This window comes from Psammomys obesus, unplaced genomic scaffold (genome assembly GCF_907164565.1).
Source record: "Psammomys obesus unplaced genomic scaffold, mPsaObe1.curated_primary_1811, whole genome shotgun sequence".
Classification (NCBI taxonomy): domain Eukaryota; kingdom Metazoa; phylum Chordata; class Mammalia; order Rodentia; family Muridae; genus Psammomys; species Psammomys obesus.
In genome coordinates this window covers 2,619,550-2,638,265 of record NW_026592732.1, presented here as the reverse complement: position 1 = coordinate 2,638,265, position 18,716 = coordinate 2,619,550, and the positions used below count along the sequence as shown (strand labels likewise).

Genomic DNA, 18,716 nt, shown 5'->3' with positions numbered 1-18,716 from the left:
CTCACTTCCCAGGTGATTCTAGGTTGTATCCAGTGGACAGTTCAAACCATCCCTTAGTCATATAAAATACTTGACAGTGTGTTGGGGTTTTGTTGTTGTTTTTTTTTTTTTCATTTTGGGTTTTTTCTTTGAACGTAGTTGGATTTTATTAATGAGACCCATTCAGAGAATTGTGAATAAGAAGGGAAGAATAGAGAGTAATTAAAATAATTTTTAAACCCCTTACCCATAAAGTGATTTGTTGTATTTTTTGGTAGTAATGGAAGTATGGACAGTTTATTTTCATGCTGAGATCACAAAAAATATCTAGAGATCTATTTAGTTTGTGTTTTGGAGATTATGCCGTATACTAGCTTACCTTATTGTTGATTTTAATGAATATAAAGCAAAGTTGTGTGGATTATTAATGTTTTCAATACTAATGCCTATGTAGCTGTACAGAATGCAGTGACATTAATTTAGAAGAATTTTATAGAGTAGGGTTGAATCCACGCATGTGAATCTATACTTGTGTTTTCCAGTATTTAAATCAAGCTTCTGTAAGAGGTATGAACCCAAACTAACTTAATTTTTTTTATTCAAGAATTATAGATTTCCTTCTATCTTTTGACAAGTAGACATACTACTGGATTTGTTAAAAAGGTGTTCTTCTAACATTTTACCTACTTTGTGAGGACTGGTTCTCTAAAGGGAACCATCTTAAAGTTCTTATATTAAAAAAAAAACAATTTGGTTTTTTTTTTTAGCTTTTAGTTCTATTCTAAGTACATTAAAATGCCCATATTATTAAATCTTTGACTATTCTTAGCATCATGTTTATTTTTATCTTTCAGTATGATTTTTTTATATTTTATATTTTTATATTGTTTTATATTGTTAGTTTTAAGTAAGGTTGTATTACTTTTCTATGCTTTGTTTTTTTTTCTGGCAGAAACTGCTTAAAATTACTTTTGCTTAAAACATACTTGCTAGTTAGAAATTGTCATGCAATTTCTAATTAGCTCACTTAATTTTGATGGTGTTTGAAAGCACATGTTAGGATTTGCTGGAAAATCTTTGAAGAAAATCTGCAGCCGCATTTAAGTAAATATTGTAGGTATTGTAATCCTAGTTATTTAAAGTGTATCAAGATATAGTATAGAAAAACTCTGCAGCAAAGATGTCATAGGCTTAAAGCTGAGGAGAGATGTTTTATTTTTGTATTCACTGAAGCATCCACATCTGGATAAAAAAAGGAGTACCAACTTGCAGTAGTCAGGACAGAAAATTTCTAAGGTGCGTAGGTTATGGCACCTTAGACCGAAATGTTTGCTCAGTTAGTAAAATGGGACTGAACTCATTTCAGCCAGAGTAAAGAAATCACTGCAAATTATTCATCTACAAACAATATGTGACCCCAGCTTCCCACTGAGAGACAGAGACTAAATTTAAGGATCTGTTTCATTTTACACTCAGTGTTTCTGTATTATTGCAGTAACACCATTTCTAGTTTGCATTTTGAAATTATATTATTGAGGCCTGCATAAATGGGTAAAGGTACTAGACAGGCAAACATGAGTACTTCGATTCAAATTCCAGCATCGATATAAAAAAAAAAAAAGTATGGGTATGACTATGTGCCTTCATTAATTCTACCATTGTGGGGGCCAGAGGCAACGGGAGAGATGGGGCTTTGTTGCCCACGAGCCTACTAGCTTACCATAGTCAATGAAAAATCCTCTCTCAAAGAAAAAAAGCTGAGAAGTCCTGACAGCCTCCTCTACCACTCACACATTCTTGCTCACAGCTTCAGGTACCAGTGAACAAGCTCATGAACACCCCCCACCCCACCCCCAAGACAGTACTTTACCATCCATAAGCACTGTCAGTTTGCCCCATTTATTTGGGTAGACATGGAGCCAGATGCACGCATACACTTTAATACCTCCCCAACAGGGACATAAATTACATGGTAAGATAAATTGATTACAAATAAGTCTCAGGCATGAGGGATGCAGTAACTACAAGAGCGTGCACACCCGAATTAATAGAAATTGATGAGAAGTCATTAGTGGAGGCACAAGAAAAAAAAAAAAAAAAACGTGAAAGACCTGGAATAGATGCGTCTTTTTACCAGAAAAAGCTTATTTTCTTTATACTCCCTGAAGTGAGTAAGTGCAAATGCTTCCATTTCCATTCCCATTCTGCACGTGGATTTATGTGACTTTTCAAGTAAGAACAAAAGGATTTGTTAGGAATTATTGAAGTCCTTGAAAGTTTAGGGCAATGAGGTGAATTTTCAAAGTCTCAAATTGGAAGAGCAGGTCCAGGAATAAAAATCCCTCAGCACTTTCCAGAAGTCCTGGGGTTTACACAGCTGAACTTCTCGTTCCAAAGCAGTCATATTCCCCTGTAACAGTAATCACTGCTAATTGAATACTAAAGTTAATTGGATAGTTTTTCTTAAACTTCCCATGAGGCATAAAATGCAAGGCAAATAAGTGAATTACCTAGGTCCTATTTCAGCCCACAAAATTCATTTCTACAAACCTGGTTTCTCAGATGAAGTTCTTAGGTCTAGCAAGGATGTGGTTAACATTGCTTTTCTAGCACCACCACCACTACCATGCCCTCCCCTTTTAAAAGAAATCAGTTGTTTTCAAGTTGACTTTAAGTTGCATTTAATACAAAAGAGATCATTAATGCAAGAAATAGCCCACAGTGTCTACTCTCCCTCATCTGTTCCAGCAGCCATCATAGCTTTTTCGATGCTTAATTAGGCAAGAATATCCCTGACAACCAGTAAGTGTTTCTGATATTGGTTTTGAAGACAATGACTAAAATGTATGAATGAGTTTCTAAAGCAGTAATAAGGTCCTGGGCAGCAGGGATCTGCTTTCTGTATTCCTGATGGACCTGGTGCTTTATGACTTCTGTAGCCATGGCAACCAACTTTCTTTAGGGGTTCCTTTATCACCTCAGCTGAAAAAAAAAAAATACTTTTTAACTCTTCTAGTAAAATTAGTGAAGAAATGTTACATATTTTAAGCCATCTCATGATTATAACTCTTACCACTATATAAAAGTAATTCATTTCTTAAGACAGGGCAGATTCAAATGACACATACACAGGTGATTTTCACTACAGTTAAATAGCAATCCAAGGAGCTTTGAGACAGCCCAAATCTATTGCAAAGCAACGTCTTTTGTCACGTAGTTGTAAATTAACATGGAAAATTTTTTGTCATATTGTATACAATCTCTAAATATTAATGCGCTTTCATGCCTTCCACACTGTATTATTGAAAAAAAGTAAGTTAATATACATGATAGTATTAAACATATACAAAGGACCTCAGGCTTCTAAAGGGAAATGTGAAGACTAATTGTGAACTGGGCAGTTGTTTAACTATTGGTCAAGTGCTTATATCTTATCAAACATAGATATATTTCTATGGATGGATAGCAGTGTGAAACTAAATTGTTTTTACATGGCCTATTTGATGGTATTAGAAAGACAATATCTGAGAATAATGTTGCAGAGAGCTTGATTCTAAACAATCTTCTCAACATACAGATTTATTTTTCTTACTCATTCCTTTGTTTTGCTTTTTTGTTTGTTTCTTTTCTATTGTGCTGTAAAACTGTCTTTGGGTATGACTTACAACCCTGTTAAATAACCCTCTCATGAAATGGTTTTCTTTTAATGAAAGGAATGTATGAAACAACATATGAAGTAATTCGAACACTGCTGCATTTTTAAAACCTCAAAGTAATACGAATTGTCAAAGCTAACACATATAGTAAGAAAAAATTCTAAATAGAAGACTAATAGTTTTCATTCACTAAAGTCAAATTTTCTGATTTCTGTGGGGTTTATTTTTTGAGAACCAAAACAAATTTAAGTGATTTTTTTTTGTCTTCACAATAGATTTTTTTTTCTAATTAGATGTTACTTATCTTCATTAATGCATGCATGAATTTTAATTTGGTCTTATTGGTGATAAAATTGACTATAAAATGTTGAATTTAGAAAATATGTTGATTTTACTTCACTGATGTAGCACTTTCTCCTGAATGTAGGAACAGCTAATGATTTAATTAGCATTTGGTAAATGGCGTTCTAACTCTTGAACCCAGGTGCAGTTTCCTCAGGGCCTGTGTACGCTTGCCAAAGGGTTCATCCTATCCAGAAGTAGAAAAGTTCATCATTTACCTGAAATGCCAGAAACACGTTTTAAGAGAATAAACACATGAACAGACAGTTCAAGGTTAAATAACCCAAACCTATTGTTAGGCACCTAAATGACATCTTACTAGTACATCACACTAACCATGCATATGTTTGTTTTATTTGACTGGTAATTCATTTGGCTTTAAGAAATGTCCAAACTCAGTGCTGCCCAAACAGCACAGACAGAACATTTGTGCCCACATTTCCACAGTAGATAAGCCACTCCGAGGAGTTAACAATTCTCATTAAATACTGGAAATCCTCTTGAAAAAGTTAATGGGTCACTTACAAACTCTGCTATGAAAGCAGGACATACCAAATACATGGAAGTCAAAATCTTCTGACCCTTTTTGACAGCACATGGAGGAGAATCAGAATAGAATGCACTGCTGCTACCCCCCAAGAGAAACTAGAGAAACTCTGACCTAGAGCGGCTTTGGTAAAGGTTCAGTGTAATGTCCTGAAGCTTAACTGCTTAATTGAAACAGTCAAAAATGGATTTGTGATTCCGATTTCTAAATTGTATCTAGTGGCTAAGCACAAACATAAAGTTTTATATAAGAACATCCGTAAGAGCCATTATTGTCTCCTGCCTTATGAAAGTCAAAGAACCTGGAAATCTGCAACTCTGAAAGAATTCAAAGCCCTGAATAACAAAGGGAATAATCATCAAGCCACACTCCTTGGGTCAAGAGCTGAGTACACCGGATTAGGAGTTGGGTTTTGTTGTTGCTGCTGTTTCATTGTTTTTAATGACATTTTGTTTTCCTTCAGGGAATGAATTTTCATTTCAGTCTCTTTTGGGTCCTTGACATTTTTAGGAACAAAGGAATTCAGGGTGTAATTATCTCACCATTACTAGTAAATACAAGTTTATTACAGTTTTACAAAAAAGAAAGAAATCAATATTCTCAGTTACCATGCAATAAGCACAGTGTCACTGTGCAGCAGCTAGCACTGCAGGTTGAATGCTTTTGAGTGAGTCGCAGCCGCCTCCCATTTGGGCTGCTGTGTGAGAAGGAGCTACCAGATAGCAAAATGAGAGGTTTATTTAGCATCTGGGGGAAGCTTACAAAAGAGCTAAGTCCTCGTTCCTTCTAACATCTTAACAGCTCTACAGTTTCTTACAAAATATGTTTTATCGTTTCAAGAAATGCTGTTAACCTCGCAGTTTTAAAACTGAATGAACAAGGCCTCTTGGACAAATTGAAAAACAAATGGTGGTACGACAAAGGAGAATGTGGCAGCGGGGGAGGTGACTCCAAGGTTAGCCTCAATGTCACCAGGAGCGGGTAAAACAGTGTGTCCAGTAATCGGTGCATCTGCTGGGAGACTTACCATGAACTTGCCCACACATGGTTTGCCAGTCCCACGCCTTTACAAACCCTGTATGCAATTACTGTCAACGCAAAAATATTTGCAGCTGCTTTCATTTGGTGACACGCACACAACCTCAAAGGCAGTAAATGTGGGAAGCTCTGGCTTTAAGAAAATGGGGCTGGTGGGGCTGGTTTTGGAAAGAAAAAACGTCTCAGAAACAGTAAAGAGAAAAGGGTGACTTGTTTTCTGCATTCATGTTTGGCCAGACTTTTACCAAATATCTCCAGTTAACAGCAATAACCTGACTCCACCTTGATTTGTCTAGAGTTCCAACCAGAAAGCTTTCCCAGACAAAGTATTACAATGAAAAGACAATATGTGGTTTATATCATTGTTTTGTTTTCCATTAATGGATGAATCAGAAAATAATAAGACTACAAAGTAATACTAACTCATCTTTGTCTTTACTTCATTCATATCATAATTCCTGCCTCATCATTTTTTTCTCATTTCTAATTAATTTCTTCAAAAAATAAGGTACATAACTTAGAGATATTCTAACTAGTGATCCAAAAGAATCTCTCTCTGTCTCTGTCTCTATATATATGTGTGTGTGTGTGTGTGTATTATGCATATATACACATATATGTGCATATGTTTGTATGTATTGATATATACTGATCTCTCTTTCTACCTGTACTTTATCTCTATCTCTCTATCTATTTCTATCTCTCTCTATACCTATACCCATATCTATCTTATAAAGAAAGCAATGAACTACACAGGAAATTTTTCACTGAGAAACTAGCTTCAACTCATAAAAAAACAATTAAAACTTTAAATTATACCTTTAAAATCATAGTTATTACGTAATCTAAAAAAAAATACTTCCTCCTCCTACCCCTGAACCAAAAAAAAAAAAAAAAAAAAAACCTTATCTTCAGGTTCCTGACTGGACTATAAATTTTCTCACTGGACCACCTAAACGTCAGTAGGATCTGTGTTTTCAAGAGGTACCTGTTGAGAAATCTGGTGTTAACAGCCCCCAGATTCCGGTCTAAAAAGCCTCTAAAACTGAGTTCATTAATATTTTTTTATAACAACCAGCCCTTCTATAGGAAGAGAAAAATAAATATTTTGCCATAATTCCAGGCACTATTTCTCTTAATCCTTTCTCTCTCTCCCTTTCTGTCTCTTTTTTCTCTCTCTCCCCCCCTCTGTTTCTATAACAGAGTGCCTGATCCTAAATAATTGATAAAGGAAGCACACAGTCCAAACAGCATGGGCAAGAACTCTGAACACTTCATAACAACAGATAACACTTCATAACAGCTTCATGTGTCAGAGGGGAGGGTAAGAGGGGGAGGGTAAGAGATTGAGGCGGTAAAAACCAGGCCAAGCAGATCAGATAGCGAGAAGAGAACAGTGAGAAGTCAGGGTAGCTTTCTAAGTAACACCTGCTCTTGTGAGAACCAATCCAACCCCTCAAAACCTAATGTAGTCTCCAGAAGGCTAACATAGTCTCTCAACCAAAAACATGAAGCCATTATTAGGCTCAGATCCCGTAACTACACAGACCTCTTAAAGCACTCGCCCCTCAGTGTAGTCACACTGAGGGATTAAGTCTCAACTGAGTGTGGGGGAGCAAACCACATGTATATTATAGCATTAGTTTAAAGTGTGCTGAATTAATGAATTATATATTTTGAACTCCAACTTCCCTAAAATTTTCTAATGGTTTCCACAAACATATACACATATTTATGTGTGGGGACAAAAGTATTCCTGTGTGAAAACTGTAAATGTCAGAAAATGTGCTATACTGGCACCAGAACACTTCAAATGTATATGTTGAGGCTGGAGAGATGGCTCAGTAGTTAAGATCACTGGCTGCTCTTCCAGAGGACCTGGGTTCAATTCCCAGCACCCACATGGCAGGTCACAACTGTCTGTAACTCCAGTTCCAGAGGCTTTGGCACGCTCACAAACACATGCAGGCAGAACATCAGTGAACATAAAAAAATAAATAAATCGTTTTTAAATGTATATGATATGAAGTCAGAAAATTACTGTTGGAGTATTTTATGAGAACAAGCCTTCGAACAGTATAGCAATGCTCTATGGATTAATTTTCCTACAAATATGAATATCAGTCCTATTTTAGGGTACAAGAAAGATTGTCCAAAGAAAAACAAGCAAAACAGAAATCTGTGTATGTTGGGAAAATCTGCACACACAAAAAAATCATTATGATGTAATTAAACCATGAATACAACAAAGGGGTGAGTTTTACACATCTTGAGTTTAAGAAACTGTTTGGTAAATCACAGACCTGAGTAAGCCTCTGAGAATAAGTATGTGTCTTTTTTTATACCTAAAAGCAAACTTTCTATTATTTTGATGTATATTATAATGGTTTTCACAAAAAAATATGCTCTAAACCATTATTTTAGGTCTTCACAGAAAACTTTCTAAAGTGTTGCAAAACTTAACATAAAATTCTCACTTAAAATGAAATTAAAGTATTTTCCATTTTCCACATACATGCAAGACTTATCACCAAAAGAATAAGGTTGTTGCGGTCTCAATGTTAATAATGCCCTACTATGAATTCATGGTAAAAAGTAATATTTAAATACCCCTGACCTAACTTAGGTGAGAGCAAATTACCAGGAAATGCTTATACTTTTTAAATTCACATTGTATCTTCTTCAGATGACTAATGTTCTTTTTAAACTTACTCTTATCTACCATTTTGCTTAATCTTCAAAAGACATTTAAAAAGGAGTAAATGTGCTAAATGGAGTAAGGCAGTAGGCTTCAAAGCATTGGTGAAGGCTATAAGCTGCAGATATTTAAAAAAAATCAACAAAAACAAACAAGCAAACAAATCCACAGAGGTCTCCACACAAGCCATCCAAAATCTGGCTCATTTGATTTTGAGATATGAGTCTTAGCAGAGGACATGAAGGGATCCCAACCAAAGCCTGCATCACACATGAAGAGGTTCTATGAGGGAAGAATTGATCTGCCATCTTTTGCAGGATTATAACTGGATGGGGCATGGGCAATTTACACCCCCAGCTTCCAGACAGTCGGCAAACATCACAGTTCTGGTCCACTTGGACTGTGCGTCAGCCCCTGAAGAGAAAAAGAGAAGTATCCACTGCCTTTTCCTTACAGTTTAAGACCATCAACAACAGGGCTACTCAGAGCCCATATGGCAGCTTGGCTCCCAGACACTACCGCTACACAGAAGTCAGTGCCTGACAGTCATTCTCAACACTGAAGTCCTGATTATAGGAACCTTCAGCCATAAAAATTTAACGAGAGTTGTGAGAGAAAGGATTTTTATCTTCCAGGAAAAACAGAAGATGAAAAATCATATTCAAACAAAATCATTTGTTTAAAAATTCTTTGCTAGGACTAATATTATTATAAAATTATTTTTACAAATTATACTCATACTTGTGAGTGAAATGACAAATGAATTTATTGACAACGGGCCAAAGAAAATATGGATTAAAGCCAGGTGTGGTGGCGCACACCTTTGATCCCAGCACCCAGGGAGGCAGAGGCAGGTGGATCACTGTGAGTTTGAGGTCAGCCTGGTCTACAAAGCCTGTCTAGGACAGCCAAGACTACACAGAGAAACCCTGTCTCAGAAAGAAAGAAAGAAAGAAAGAAAGAAAGAAAGAAAGAAAGAAAGAAAGGAACGAAGGAAGGAAGGAAGGAAGGAAGGAAGGAAGGAAGGAAGGAAGGAAGGAAGGAAGGAAGGAAGGAAAGAAAGAAGGAAGGAAGGAAGGAAGGAAAGAAAGAAAGAAAGAAAGAAAGAAAGAAAGAAAGAAAGAAAGAAAGAAAGAAAGAGAAAGAAAGAAAATATGGATTACAATGTATAAAACTACTGAGGCTTAGTCTATTACAAGCCAATATCTGTATGAGGTTTTAAATCTTGACTTTGAGATTTTTGGTAATGCCTATACTCACTATTATGCTACTAATAACAGCTAGACCATGAACATGGTTTCCTATTTTTGTCCCTTATTCTCCTACATGCAGCTATGCCTATACACATGAATGTAAATGTTCATAAAAACCACTTAGTAAGTGTAATCCTTAAATTATATATTCATGGAAATTATATTCCAGCACATAATTTCTGATTTTTGATTTGACATTTGGTAAATGCAGTTGATACCTGATTCTAATAAATGTTATACTTATGAGACACTTGTTCCCTGATACTGACACCATGGAAATAAACACAAGACTAAGAGGCTTGCATAGAAAAAACTTAATCAGAATCAGAGAAACTAATATAGAAAAGAAAACTATACACCCATCTCTTGGAAAGAGCTCTCCTATTATCACGCTTCCTACTTAATGTGTGTGTTTTCTCTGGCTGATTGTTAATTATAGCTAATAAAAATAGCTCATGTCTGGATTGCCAACGTCACCTCACTATCTAAAACTAAGCTATTGCAGTGAATAGCGGGAGACAAAGTGAGAGCAAGGAAAGGGAATAGAGGGAAACTACACATGAAGAATGCAGAGGAAAGTGACACGTAGTCCTTATTTAATCTACAAATGTTGCCTTTCACTCTCTTCCGGAACAAAGGAGAGAGAGACTGCTTCCATATCCCTCATCTATGCGCTTGTTTATTTTTTCATGTCTAATCCCTCATTTTCTGTGTTCAACCCATTTAAAAAATGCTTGTAGTCTAACATAATTTGTCTGTCATGTGTTGGGTATTTTTTAGGCATTGGAAAGGTAACCTGTGGGCCTAAACATTTTGTAAGATAAGTTATGGTGAGGCTGATGCAGCAGAGTTGCTTAAACCCACACATTAAAGACTCTCCCAGGCAATACAAATCTCAAGTTAAGCCCTTTCTATCTTACAATCTTTATTTATTATTATTAATTTGTAATAATTTAAAATTTTAGACACTTAACTATGTACTTTATATTAATATGATAGACTAAAGGCAGATGATTGCTTATGGTAAGGTCATGTAGGCTTAACGCTGCAATTCAGAAGGAAAATACAAGTAAAAGCTTATACGTTAAAATAGCCATTTGCATATTTATCTTGTAAAGACTTTCCACTACCTAAACTGGCCCTTGGCACCCTTCTCCTTATATGAAACTTACTATGGAGTCAATTTACTGATGGATATTTTCCACATATCCATCAAGTAAGTAAAGTCTCACTAGCTAAATCATAATATATAGCTGTAGCCTCTACTTAGCTGGATACCATCTCTACTCATTATAAAGAAGAAAAGTAAGCCATTTCTGGGTTCCGATTGCTTGACAATAAGATTGTATGTGGGGAGAAATTACCACTGTTCATGAAATCTAACCAGGCCAATAGTTTTGGATTCACAGTAATTGCATATATTTTTATTTACAATTCCTCCCTAGCAGTATGTGCCTGTTACCTAAAGCGATGGAGCAGGCCCCAGTTTTATGTCTGATCCTAAACCTGGGCCTACAGTTCAAGACATAGAGCCTACTGTGGCCTTTGCTCTGTCACTTTGCCATGCGATTCTAATGTAGTTTTACTTGAATAACATAAAATAACATATATAATGTTATTTATGTTATTTTCCACGTGAAGAACTCCTGTAAACCTTGCCGTTTTGAAACTCAGTGAGGCAGGCGTCTTAGACAAGCTGAAAAACAAATGGTGGTACGATAAAGGCGAATGTGGACCCAAGGACTCGGGGAGTAAGGTCAGTCACTGCAGTTCGGGCCTCTTCTTGTGTGTAAAACAAATCGTAACTGGGAGCGATTTTCCAAAGCTTATGACACGCTCAGCTTCTCTGTTTATATAGCCATTGCCTAAATTATAACTTAACACCATAAATTTCAGGCACGGAGACTGTCCATAGGCAATAAAACTGCTTCCCAGTAGTAAAGATTTAAAATAAATTAAGATTAACTCAAATATATATACATATATGATAACCATATTAACTAAATGAGTTTCAAACTTATTTACCACTAATGTTTATCAGTCAGGTTTTGGTTTTGGATAGAGACCGTAAAATGTGTATTTTAAAAGTTGGTTCTCAAAACAAGAAATAGGAAATTGATCAGGAGTTATCCAGAAAAAATAAATAAATATATTAAATAAAGTTCAGGGTCCCCTCACCACACTGCCAAGCATTCTACTTTAGTTCAAAGAGGCCTGTCACATTTCTGGTCTGACAGATCAGTAAAATGCACTTCTAGCTCTATTCTCTCGATAGAAATTATTTCAAAAATCAGTATGAACAGTGCATACCCACCAGTTCTAAGATCTTTTGCTCACAAATTCACCTTTACGGATTTGCTCCTTTTTATTTTACGTGCATGTTTATTCGCAGTATGTTTCTGCATTCTCAGAGGCCAGAAGAGGGCATTGGATTCCCCCCCCCCCCGGGGGGCCTGGAGTTGCAAACAGTTGTTAGCTGCCATGTGTGTGCTGGAAATAGAAGCCAGGTCCCCTGGAAAGTGTTCTTAACCCCTGACCAGTCCCTGCTCGTGAATTCTTGATAAAGAAATGCAGAAACATATAGGTTGAGTCTGCGGATTGCAACATTTATATGTTTATTATAATTAAGAAAACTATCAAGTTTATCACTGATTCAGCATACCTATACATACTAATAGAATATATGTAAGAGAGGCCAGATACACCTTTAATCCCAGCACTCAGAAGGTGTGTGTGTGTGTGTGTGTGTGTGTGTGTGTGTGTGTGTGTTTCAAATATGGTTCCTATGCCATATTTGAAGGCTTTTTAAATCTTTTTTTGAAATTTGTATATCTATAAAGAAAACAGGTTAGTGATTATCCTGAGACATTGAAACAAGTGACTGATTAACATATGTAGAGTTTCTATTAATTTTAGGAAACAAAGTCAGGCTACAGGTCGCTTTTCAGACCTTACATGTATTTAATCATTCGTGTCTGCCTTTGAACCAGAGTGGAGTGAGACATGCTTGGCCATACAAAGAAACTGTCACTTTGTGACCTGTTGTAAAGTAAGATAAAGACACATAATTAAAACCAAGTTACTTTAAAATAACAGACAAAGGCATATGTAAAGAGAGAGAGAGAGATATGCATCATTTGAATTAAATAACCTTATAACTACTGAAGAACTTGAACCACAATTTGCAAGGAAGGTATTGTGGGATATATGGGCCACAGAGCACCCTTTAGGTTGCTCTCCTAAAATCTTTTTACAATAATGCCATTTAATAATTAATAGTTTATGGCAATTCTTTTCAGTTATTGTCACAATTTAATATCTTCTAATAATCTGCTTATTTCCAAATCTAGAAATTAGTGAATACTATAGTGAGTCTCTGAAATGTAACATGCCTAAAATATTAACTATTAGATATTTTAATTGGCAATGGAATTGTAATTTTCAATCCAAAAAAAAATAATTCTAAATCTAACCATACATAAATACTTTGTTTCTAAATTTGGATGTATTTTATTAAAAACTGTCTTTAAAAAGCCAAAAGTGGTAACGCATATCTGTAATACTAGACCATGAGAGATGGAGGCATCAGGATCAGGAATCAAAGCTAGCCTCAGCTGCATAGCGAGCCAACCTAGGCTACATGAGACCCTGTCTAAAAAAAAAAACATTAAATTAAATTAAAATTCTAAAGTTTGTAGCATTACGTATATTGCTAATTAGTACATACTTATTGTGTGTTATTGTATGTTGGCTGTACAATAATCTATTACATGCACTATTTTAAGTGTATATGACAATCACAATTAATATAGTTCAGTGTGTGTATGGACACACTTGAAAGATAAGTGATGCATGCCCTAATGCCTTATCAATTAGACATACTTGATAAATTAATGATGAATACAGTATGACACTGATAACCTAAAGACCTCTAGTTTGGTAAAATTAGCAACTATAGAGTGATAACTATTCAAGAGAAATATTAAGCACTAAAATTACCTTTTAAAGCCCAAAGATTCTCTTTCCCATATTCTGAGCATGACATTTTCAAAGTCTAAAATAAGTCCTCTTCTGTCTCCTTATGTAAATATATGAATGTTTACATATGGTTAAATAAAGTGCTTTTTTAATGAATATTAAGTAATGATAAAATGTTTGAATTTTACTGAATGTAGTTTTACGTAATTTATTGGTAATTATCACAATTTTCTTCTCCCAAGAGCTTTACGTGTTATGTTTACATGTATAGACGTATATTAGTAACTTAACCCTGTAAATAACTCCTAGCTAAATTAAGCATTTACCTTAACTGGCTATTGGGAGTCTATGTGTGCCTTGACCTTTTAGATGTGACCTTCCCGTGGTTAATCGAAATGTCTTTCTCTTCTGTAGGACAAGACAAGTGCCCTGAGCCTGAGCAACGTAGCAGGCGTCTTCTACATTCTGGTCGGCGGCTTAGGCTTGGCAATGCTGGTGGCTTTGATTGAGTTCTGTTACAAGTCCAGGGCAGAGGCGAAGAGAATGAAGGTGGCAAAGAGTGCACAGACTTTTAACCCAACTTCCTCGCAGAATACCCACAATTTAGCAACCTATAGAGAAGGTTACAACGTATATGGAACCGAAAGTATTAAAATTTAGGGGTAGGATTTAGGGCCTGTGCCAGTGAGTGGGGGCTGCATCCTGTGGGCTGCAGTGTTGTGACCTGTCTGTCTGGTGGTGGCATTGCTTGCTTCTGATTAGAGCTTTCTATTTTTGACATTTTCAGTGCACAGTGGTTCTGTTTTTGTTGGCTGCAGATGTTCTGTTTGAAACTTTATGTTGCCGATAGATATCTGCATTGCAATGGTCAGAAACATGAAAACAAATTAGAATCGCTCCACAAAAATGATGTAAACAACATGATTTTCAGAAAATTAAGGGAAATTGAAAATCAGATCCAAAGCTTTCCGAAACAGAGACCCGCTAAATTGCTATGACAACTCATAAATGCAAAGAATAAAAGAGCAAAACATTTTAAATGATCAAAAACTTAGAGAGTTGCCTGTTTGGAAAAGGTAACAATGTTTTCTAAGAGCACAGTGCAAAAGATCAAATACTTAGTGAAGTGTGCATGAATCTTAGCTTCTAATTTACCTTGTATTTCATTGGCCATTCACTAAAACCATTAATCCACGTTGTTCATTCTTCTAACAGTAGTCTTCAGGCCAGCCCAGTAGATAGAAATGACGGGCAGAACTCTCACTATGATACACACTTATTAGATGAGATTCAACTTGTAAAAGTTACACTGAGGCATTCTAGACAATTCAGCACTTCTCCATCCAAGATGTTGTACACACACACACACACACACACACACACACACACACATTAAGGATAGAAGCATAGAAACATCACAGTGAATGAGTTATCAATGCATTTTTTTTTTCCATTTTGGATCCATATCGGCCATACTTATACACTCCCTCCTTGTCACAATAAAAATGATGCGCATTCAGGGGAGTTCAGAAAGAAGTTACCGTTCTCAGAATCTAAACAGCCACTTCTTTCCTCTAATGATCAGAAGTGGTTTTAAAATAAGACCTTAATGGATTTGGTATTACTTTTCCAAAATCAGAACTCTAACAAAACTGTTTTCTAAAATTACATATAATGGCCTAGTGAATCAGCTATTTTTTTCCGATTACATAATAAATGAGACTTTGAACCTTAAAGAGACAGCAAATGTTTGAGGCAGCTAAAAGTCAATATAACAGATATAATTTAATGATATGTATATCTGAGGTTGTCCGAGAAAACATAATTGATTTAATATTTATTGACATAAAAATTTTCTGAAGTGCATGTTATTTTCTGAAAGGAAAGGATGAAGCTATCCCTGGTAATCTAGGCTTCACTGCTTCTCTGTGTTTAGAAAGTCATGGCTGAACTCACTTGCACAAAGAATGTCAGAGGGTTATTTCTCAATTTTGAGAAAAATGAAAACACTAAACATTAGCAACTTGAGTGAAATAATTTAAAAGTTCACAGAAATATTCAAACTGAGACTGTGTCAAACTTGTTAGCGATTGTCCTTAATGTTTTCACCTTAATTTTTCCTGTGTTCCAAAATGGAAGGAAAATGTCTGACCTGCGGTATTTGAAATGGATTCTGCCATCAATTTCATAACGTATCTTATTTTTGTGTTACTAAAACTGAGCTTCTTATTCATTCCAATCATGGTATAAGTCCAAGATGGAGAAACAATATTTGGAATTTTACAAAGAAAATCAATGAATGCCATGTATTATAAAAGTCTGATAAATAGTTAAAGAAAAGAGTTAAACATTCTCAGTTTAGGTACACAGAACTTTTACATCAGCATGGTTTTTTGAATTGAAACCTGGCATTTGAGCTTTTTAAAATTTCATTTTAAATATAGACAGTACATTCATAGTGATCTAATTTTTAGCTTAAAGACAGTGGCATTCAAAGTAAGTAAAAACTATCTGTACCTGCAGAAAACATGAGAGTAAACAATTTTTATTTTACATTCAAACTGATATGTTCTTCCTCCTTTTAAAAAAGTTTGTAGAGACTGACATGGCTATTCATGGCTAGAACACTAGCATTTGAAAGGCTGAAATAAGAGAATTGCAGCAAATTTTTGGCTAGCCCGGGCTTTATAATAAGCTGTAGGCTACCCTGGACTATGGACAAAGACTTTCTTATAGGAAAAAAATGAAAAGAAATGGAAAGAAAGAAAAGAAGAGCATTTATCAACTATAATTAATAATTTGTTTATTTGTTATTATTTTAGATAATATCTAAATTAAGTAAATCTGGAACCTTTACTGCATACAAGATCTACTTGGGAGTGTGGCAAGGAACCAGGGCAATGTAGAAACATCAACACTCAGTTCCCAGTACCTATATCAGCTGGTCAAGGACACCTACCACCCAAGTTTCAGAGCATCTGATATGTGTTCTGGCCTCGGTGGACACACACAGACAAAAACAGACACACATAGACATAAGCACACTCACAGCTATAGACAGAGATACACACACTCACTGAGACACACACAGAGACATACATACATACTCACAGTACACACAGATACACACACATGCACACACACATGTTGACTTGTTTGAACTCACAGTCTTACATCTTTTTGTTAGTTTATTTATTCACTTTATATCTCAGTCACAGCCCCTTCCTTTCTCTTCTCCTGATCCTGCTCTCCCTCCCTCTTACCCCTATCCCTCCTCCCCTGTCCCTCAGAAAACGGGAGCCACCCACCCACCATCCCAGCACATCAAGTCGCATCAGGATGGAGTGCACAGTCTTATATCTTGGTTTTCTCAGCACCTGAATTAATTCAATCTATGCTACCAAAATGTTTCAAAATATTTTCTCTAAAAGCTACTGTGTTCCAAACAGCAAGGCATCTGCTAATTGGTTATTTTTAAAAACCCACTAAGAACACCTAACCATGAAAGGAAGGAAAGAACGTTTTCAGCAACTCTAATCCCAAATTTAGGCTTATATTTCTTAAATAAATCGTTTTTCTTATATCTTCCCAATGCAAACAATACTGTTTTGTGGGTATCGTTTGGTTACAACCATACTAAAGCACCCAAGATGACTGCAGTCCAGTCCACTTCTGAGTGGCCAGGTGAGACTCAGACACAGCCATGATGGAGGGATCCTTTCACAGGCTTTCATGGAGCTCAGTTTCCCCAATTCAGGCTTCTTTGCTGGTATTCTGAATTTCGGTTTCTGTGCAATTTTAAATAATGTGCAAATATGCTCACTTATTATTTATCCTAAACTATTTACAATAAGCAAAATGCACCCTTCTATCTAGAGTTCTGCAGTTTTTTATAATTTTAATTTTTACTGAAAATAGATTTTTTTTTTCCATACAATATATTCTGATCATGATCCAGATCCTTCTTACCTCCTTGCCTACCCAAATCCAACTCTCAACAAACTAAACTTTATTTGGAATTTTTTTCTGACTGTTCCTGTATTCCATGTCTGGATATTTAGCCACTGGGCAAAATATGTGCTGAGTGCCTGTTCAGGTCCCAGAGAAAAGCTGAAGTCCTGAGCCACCAAGATGGCTTAAGAGTAAATGCCCTTGCCCCAAAGCCTGATGACCCAAGTTCAATCCCCAGGACCTACATGGTGGGGAAAAAAAGAGAAGCAGCTTCTGCAGGTTGGTCTCTGACCTCCACACAAATGCCGCGGCACATGTGTGCATGCATGGACACTCACGGGCACACGTACTCACACACCCACACAATTAATAATAAATAAAGGTAGTTTTTAAAACGAAATTTTGATTTCAAGGGATTAATGGAAGCTAACCAGGTAATAGTGTCGTTTTCCCTGAAGTCCTCGTTATATGCCAAATTATCCTAAAGATAAAAGCTATTGGTGTTTCTGTAGAGTCCCCTCCTAAGGTCTCGTTATTCACATTTGACTAGTGTTAGATTCACCCTTTATTTTAATCGTAGTTAAGTAACTACACACAATTTCAGTTCAGGATTTTTGTTGTCCTCAGGATGAATGATTGTAAACATTTTCATTCCAACAGCTTCTGATGAAATCATGAATTTTATTAATATGTAACCAGCCTAACATTTAATTTCCAGAGCATCTTCAACACCGGAATGGAATTTCCTAAGGAATTAGATAAAATTTAGTTCACAATAAACAAGTGTGTTATGAGCTGCAAGAAAGCGGAGGCCCTGGTCACCTCCAAGCTTAGGGGACATCTCCTTTACCTTACTTTCCTCTTCTTAACACTGAGAGTTATTTGCTAGGAAGAATGTGGGGGCAACAAATGCACAGCAGTTAGATATACATAAACACAGAGCCTGCTTCCTCTCTGCATAGCATTATTTTTTTTGCTACGTGAGAAGTCAGAAAATGAGGATTTAATCAGTGTTCAGAGGCCAGCCACCATTCCTTCTGCATGAGAAGACCCTCCGTGACCATTCCATTCCATGCATTGTCAAATATGCCTGCCTTCAAGTGAGCCTTGCTTCAGAGCAGGCATACGCTGAACTGTTTGTCACTAACTGTGCTGTTCTGAGTCATGTCTCTAACTCATGTGAGTGAATGAAAGTGTGTGGCTAGATCTGTGTGAGGAAAACAGAAAGTGTGTGTGTGTGTGTGTGTGTGTGTGTGTGTGTGTGTGTGTGTGTG

General features: G+C 36.1%; 1 protein-coding gene across 4 annotated transcripts in view; it reads left to right on the top strand.

Annotated features, from left to right (window-relative positions):
• Positions 1-18,716, top strand: part of Gria4 (glutamate ionotropic receptor AMPA type subunit 4) — a 386,847-nt gene that overhangs the window by 366,819 nt on the left and 1,312 nt on the right. Inside the window, exons 15-16 of one of the 4 annotated variants that reach the window (XM_055615436.1) lie at positions 11,155-11,269; positions 13,906-14,040. In XM_055615436.1, coding sequence (XP_055471411.1) covers positions 11,155-11,269; positions 13,906-14,040 — 250 coding nt within the window. Of the gene's footprint in view, positions 1-5,364; positions 5,480-11,154; positions 11,270-13,905; positions 14,154-18,716 lie in introns of all 4 variants that reach the window. The other 3 variants (XM_055615437.1, XM_055615439.1, XM_055615438.1) reach the window with 3 other exon arrangements.